General features: G+C 32.3%; 1 protein-coding gene across 1 annotated transcript; it reads left to right on the top strand.

The window, feature by feature from the left end:
* The first annotated feature begins 586 nt into the window (after positions 1–586).
* LOC146899335 (expansin-A23-like) lies at positions 587–2,405 on the top strand. The gene is made up of 2 exons (XM_085734561.1): positions 587–765; positions 1,717–2,405. The coding sequence occupies exons 1-2, from the start codon at positions 621–623 to the stop codon at positions 2,334–2,336; spliced, it is 765 nt and encodes a 254-aa protein (XP_085590687.1). The 5' UTR covers positions 587–620; the 3' UTR covers positions 2,337–2,405.
* Positions 2,406–6,967: the final 4,562 nt, after the last annotated feature.

Raw genomic sequence — 6,967 nt, 5'->3', positions numbered from 1 at the left:
TGTGCATAACAACCCGAACGGGCATTACAAGCATTTTAAACCACACATAAGATGCCTCCAATGATTAATCCTAAATAAACAAAGGTCGGTTATACGGTGTATAAACCAACCGTCAACACAACATAGTCCAAGAACCAACAACTCTTTGCAGCGAGGCAATTGAGCTACTTGACGACAAAAAAAAAAAAAAACATAAAAAAATATATAAACACAACCATATAGAGTTGTGTTGTGTGCTGGAATACCTTTTTTTTTTTTTTTAATGAAAAGCAAATCAAATAACTATTTATTGGATAATAAAAAAATGCCATAACTAATATATTTTTTGGTCAATCGCATAACCTTGAATATAGTATCATCATCAAATCATTATCAAATAAGGCACGTAGTTTAGTGATATTACTTTTATTTTTGAATCGTATAAATAGACATTAATTCAATTTACATTTATCTTTTATTTCGTTAATTAATTTAATTAATAATTAATTAATTAATTAGTGGTACACTACAGCCTATAAATACCACCTTTCATCAGCATCGATAACAAGCAATTACTCCTCTTTCTTTGCATTTTACCACAAAATTTTCTCTCCTTTCCGTCTCTTAATTTCACCACAAAAATGCCTAAGTCTTACTGTTTGCTTCCTTTGGCCTTTTTAACAGTGCTCTTCTTGCATGAGGCCATGGCTCGCAATCCCATTGACTCAAAATGGCACGATGCCCATGCAACCTTCTACGGTGACATGTCCGGTGGTGAAACAATGCGTAAGTATCAAATCAAAATAACTCCCCTTTTGCTCTCTTCACTGATATATATATATATATATATATATATATATATATATATATATATATATATTCGTTCTCACCATGGTCTAATTTTTTTCTAGTTTTTTTGAGGCAAAGGTCTAATTTTTCTTTTTAATAGCACTTTTAGTTTTTATCTATTATAATACATAGATCAAATTAGATTCACAGCATTAACGTAGTTTTGAGTATTAAAAGCAGATTTTGAGGTATTCTTTTCGGTGGATTTGGTGAAATTTGGTTTGTGAGTGTCGATATGGCTTGACTATATTTATGAAAATACGACCAATTTTCATGAGAATACCAGATCTCTCATACACACGTTAAATGTTGATTCCTTAGAAATACTAGTATATAATAACTATTATTTAATTTTGGGTTATTAGGGCTTTACCTCCCGTAATTTCGGTCATTTCCGGGTTTCCCATGTAATTTTTTATTTATTTATCCCCTTATTATTATATATTTTTTTAGAATACCCCTTAATAGGTCATTCAAAAAACGGGAGTAAATGACCTATATTACGAGAGGGTAAAACACTATTAACCCTTTAATTTAATAATACGTTGTATAATTATTCTTTTTATGATATATTAGTCATACATACATAAAGATACTCATTAGTAGTGTATCAATATGAATTGACTATGTTTATTAGACCGCTTTTCATGAGATATATCCGGGTTAAGATCTCCATTTATAACTTTTTCCATTTGTTGCAACAAATGAAAAAAGTTATAAATGAAGAGGATCTTTACCGGATATATCCAGATCTCAAAAACACACGTTAAATTTGTTTGATGTGAAACTCACATTAAATGTTGATTCCTAAAAAACATCTATTTGTTATTTTGTAATTTATTTATGCCATTATTAGTTTTTTGTATATAATATATTGTATTGATGCAGAGGGGGCTTGCGGCTATGGCAATCTATTCCAACAAGGATATGGACTAGAAACCACAGCATTAAGCACGGCATTATTCAACCATGGCTACAGATGTGGTGCATGCTTTGAGATTAAGTGTGTCAATGACCCACAATGGTGCATCAAAGATGTTAACTCAATCACTGTGACAGCGACAAATTTTTGTCCACCAAATTACGACAAACCTGATGGAAATTGGTGTAACCCACCTCAAAAACATTTTGATTTGAGCATGAAGATGTTTACAACAATTGCCGTTTACAAAGCAGGGATCGTCCCAGTTCAATATCGACGTGTTCCATGCATCAAAAGTGGCGGTGTTAGATTTGAACTAAGAGGAAACCCTTATTTTTTGATGGTTTTGGTGTATAATGTTGCCAACGCTGGTGACGTTCTGCGTGTGTCAATCAAAGGGTCTAATACTGGTTGGACTCCACTGATACATAATTGGGGACAAGTTTGGCATACGGGAGTTAATTTGGTAGGACAAGATTTGTCATTTTGGGTTACGACAAGTGATCGAAAAGCTTTACTGTTCACTTCCGTTGCTCTTTCCAATTGGCAATTTGGACAAACCTACGAAAGCTCCGCCAATTTTTAGAAATTTTTTTTGGTACAAAAGAGGGAAAAATTTGCCAATTTTTAGATTTATTAAGTTTTGTTTAGAATCCTAAAATACATCAAGTTATAATAGATGCTCACTCCGTTTCAAAATGAGTGTATTTAGCGAAAAAAAAATTGTTTCAAAATGAATGTCACTTTACATTTCCAATGCAATAATAACTTTTTCTTTTCAATTGTACCCTTCAATTAATACTATGTTATACTACTTCTAAAGTATTATTTTTCTTTAATGAAAAACAAATCAATAGTTGATTAGGATAATTTGGTAAAATTGCTATGACATTTGACTACTTTATTCCATTTCTTCATTTGTGTGCAATTGGTAAAGCATGACACTTTCATTTTGAAATGGAGGGAGTATCACTAGAGGTATTATGTGATTTCAATTCTCTAGTGTTTTATGCATATGAGCCTAGTAACCAAAAAAAATTCTAGTGTTTTATGCATTGAAAGTCTTCGCACGTTGTTATTTTGTTCCACTAACTTCGTCCATTTCTTATATTACATAAAATAATTTCCTTTACTTAACAATTCTCCTAAAATTTTAATTTTCCCTTTCATTTCTTTAAATCATGGATATCCTCGTTCATATTCTAGTTTTTTTCTTCAAACAAAAATAAATTCTAGTGTTTTTTATTTTGTTACAATATTCTAGTGTTTGTTATGAACGGTTTTTTTTTTTTTTTTTTTTTAACAAATTTGTCAATGTTTCATATCTGAGTAATTCTAATTACACCCCATAAACTTTCCGTTACACCCAAACTTGATGAAGATACCCTTCAATCCTTTTTAAATTTTCAATAACTATCTTATTCTCTTTCTTCCTCATCTTCATCTTCTTTAATGCTCAATAAAACATTTGCACTCAATAAAATCATAAAATACTTAATCATAAAATACCTTTCCTCTCGGTTCCTCTCACTTTTTTTTATTTTTGGTTACTCTCACTTTTTTTATTATTACTTTTTTTATTAGAAGCATATTCTGAAGAAGAAAAAATGGTCATCTCAATTACAATTTAAAAAGGAACTCCAATCACCACCTTAAAATAAGGGATATCTCAATGAAAAGTAAACGAGTAAACCATCAAATTGGTCACTATCTTTGTACTAAATTCTCAAATTGGTCCACGACTCTATTAATAATTCAAAATGGTCTCTGTCTTTGTCAAACGTTTCTCAAATTAGTCCTTTGACTCTATTAGTTGTTTTGTATTTTGAGTGTTAATGGCTCAATGTACGGTTGAATATTATTTAGTAGTTAATGGCATAATGTCATTTGGATCTTATTTGATACGCTAATGGCTTAAAATATAAAACAACTAATAGAGTTGGGGACCAATACGAGAAACGTTTGACAAAGACGGGGACCATTTTAAGTTATTAATAGAGTCGAGACCAAATTGAGAATTAGTACAAAGACATGGACCAATTTGGTGATTTACTCAAAAGTAAACCTTAAAATAGAATCGAAAAACAGAATGAATAAGGGTAATCACCATAAAATACTTTTGTTCTCTCTTTATTTACATGTTAAAAAAAAAGTCTGATCCAACGCTAATAAAGATTTCAAATACAAAATTCCAACCCAATACAAATGAAGGATTTCAATTAGATTTTTGCTCTCCACCCGGCAACTTTTACTAGCACCCCGCAGCCATGCCGAAAATGCCCATGCGCTAGTTAACTTGCGCAAGTGTAAGTTTCTGCAAGTTAACTTACGCAACACAAGTTAAGTGGCGCAAGGATACTTTTTCAAATTATTTTTATTAACTTATTCGAAATTATTTTGTTTATTTTAACTTTATTCAAATTATGTTATTTTCTTAACTTTATTAACTTTATTCAAAATTATTTTATTAACTTTATTTTGAAATTATTTTGTTTACATTAATCTAAATTATTTTCTTAATTTTATTCTAAATTATTGATTCAATATTATTCTTTAAATTAATACAAATATAAATAAAGGTAAATACAATACAAATATAAATAAAGGTAAATACAACAAATATAAAACAAAGGAACAAAATTGAGGCATAAATAATCTCTCATTTTATTAATAATTCATAAATTACATTACAATAATTCATATGATAAAAAATAATCTACTTATTCACTAAATCTACTTATTTTATCCTTCTTGGGGTAAAAAGTGAACAATCTTCGTGGGGTAAAATAGTGAGCAGCCTTCTTGGGGAAAATACATCATCAACCCTTGGGCTAAATTTAAAGGTTTGTTTTTTACCACACGAAGTTCTTTTTACCCACGGTAAAAAGTTTGCGGTTAAAAAAAAAGTTTAAAATTATCCCAAGGGTCGATCATTTCCCCAAGTCGGCTACTCACTATTTTAGCTCGACGAAAATTGATCACCTTTTACCCCAAAGAGAATATTGAAAAGAAAAAGAAGAAAGAAGAGAAATAGAGGGAGAGAGTGATGAGGGGAGAAAGTGAGATGGTGTGAGGAATTAGGGAAATATGTAGATGTATTTATAGGTAGAAATGGTAGTATATGTGGTAAATACCATTAATGTGGTCAAAAAACGTGTAAAATTTGGTAGAAAACGTGTGGATTGAATGTTGAAACATTGACCACGGACCAAAAAAACGTTTGTTCTTCGATTCGACCACCGGCCAACGTGCGTGACTTAACTCACGCATGGCTTACAACGTGCGTGACTTAAGTCACGCATTGCTTACAACGTGCGTGACTTAACTAACGCAAGGGTATATTTGGAAGCGGTGCGGGGTGCGAGTAAAAGTTCTGGGTGGAGAGCAATTTTCTTTCAATTAACCTCCCTTGATAGACATTTGGGTCGGGCTAAGAAAAGGAACGTTAAAAAGCCCTTTTGACTTAAAGGGTTCTTAACCAAATAACTTGGTGTCCTTTTAATTTTATTGCTTTTGTCTTTATTCTTGAATTCCCTAAGGCTTTGTTTGGGAGTTTGGAGGGGAAGGAAAGGAAAGGAAAGGCTTTGAGGGGTGCAAAATATGAGGAAAAATAGAGAAATCTTTCAAAAAATTTAAAAGAGTAGTTTTTTAGAGAATGATAAATTAATGCATATGATTACTTTATTTTTAATTTTAAAAATATTATAACAACATAAATTAAATTTGAAGAATTCTTATTAACCCTCCAAAACCACCCAAAACCCTCCTCCAATACAATTTTTTAGTTCCTCCAAATGAGGAGGGTTTTGTATTATGAAGAAAAGTTAACCCCCCAAAGCCCTCCTCTCCCATTTTCCTCTATTTCTTCCAGTTACTTATTCCTTTTTTCCCAAGCCTTCCCCTCCCTTCCCCTCCAAACTCGCAAACAAAGCCTAAGAGAGTCATCCGGTGAGACCTGGAGGGCAAGGATGTATTTACATCATGTACGTAACGCCCATACTAAACTTATCTAGAATATTTAGAATGTGCGTTAAATTTAGTCTTGGATACATTAAAATTACAATAATAAAAGTTTTTCCAACTGAATAAATATATACATCAACCGGGATCGTACATTTGCTATCTAAATACATGTACGGAACCATAATAAATAATGCGAACTAGTACGACACGAGCATGTGAGAGTATATCATTCAGCCTCTGTATTGTCTCCTTGCCGGGTACAACTGCCGTGATCCGAAATAAAATAAAATGGATTGGGGTGAGACGGGATGTCTCGGTGAGTTCCACCTATCCTAGGCTGCATGCAATCTCGGGGAACCTAGGATCGCCATACTGTCTCTAAACTCAACCCATTTTGGGTTTATACGGTTTTGTCATGCATAACCGAGCGATCGGGGAATAACTAGGATCACTATCCGAAATACCGATTCGGCTACGATACTAATGTTGAAATCATACTCATAATTATATTCATAATGTACGTCATATTATGTTAGAAATGTTAGCGTTGAACAAACAATATTATACGAGTTGATTTTACGAATAAACCCAGTGGAGTAACCCCGAATTTATTCCTCTGCTATAGGTATATATATATATATATATATATATATATATATATATATATATATATATTTTTCCAGGCGGCGGGAACCCAGGCGGCGGGATACGGACTCCTCGATTATTGTGGGGTCATCCTCACGGATAGTGCATGTTCCAATCGGTGGGAACCTTTCGTATCCAAGCGGCGGGATAGCAAAAGCCACGGCTTAAACATGTTTTAATATTATAACTTGAACTGATTTCGATAGCCGAGTTGATCCTCAACTCCACTACTAACGGGAAGCTAAAGAGGAATAACTTATCTTAAGCGATTTTCTTATAATAACAACATTCGAGTCTAATAATAAAGACGTAGTAAATTTCGTCTTTATTCGAAATTAATTACGATACTAACCTATTCGGGTTCTAGGCATATCGTTGTCATATGCCATTCCAAAAAGGTTATAAAATTTTCCCCATATCACGATAAATTAAATTCGACTAATTAAGCCGAACTTCCATACTTAGAATTCTCTACTTTCCATCGATTGGAAATTTACCCATGAATGATTTGTTTCAATGGCTAATTTACTCGAACATTTTTTTACACAAATAAATATACACTATGGTAATATATGATCAGAGGATATTCATAATACAATTTCGGCTACA

This window comes from Medicago sativa, chromosome 8 (assembly GCF_051527215.1).
Source record: "Medicago sativa cultivar Bolivia chromosome 8, Bolivia_mono, whole genome shotgun sequence".
Classification (NCBI taxonomy): domain Eukaryota; kingdom Viridiplantae; phylum Streptophyta; class Magnoliopsida; order Fabales; family Fabaceae; genus Medicago; species Medicago sativa.
This window is presented reverse-complemented; position numbering and strand designations above follow the sequence as displayed.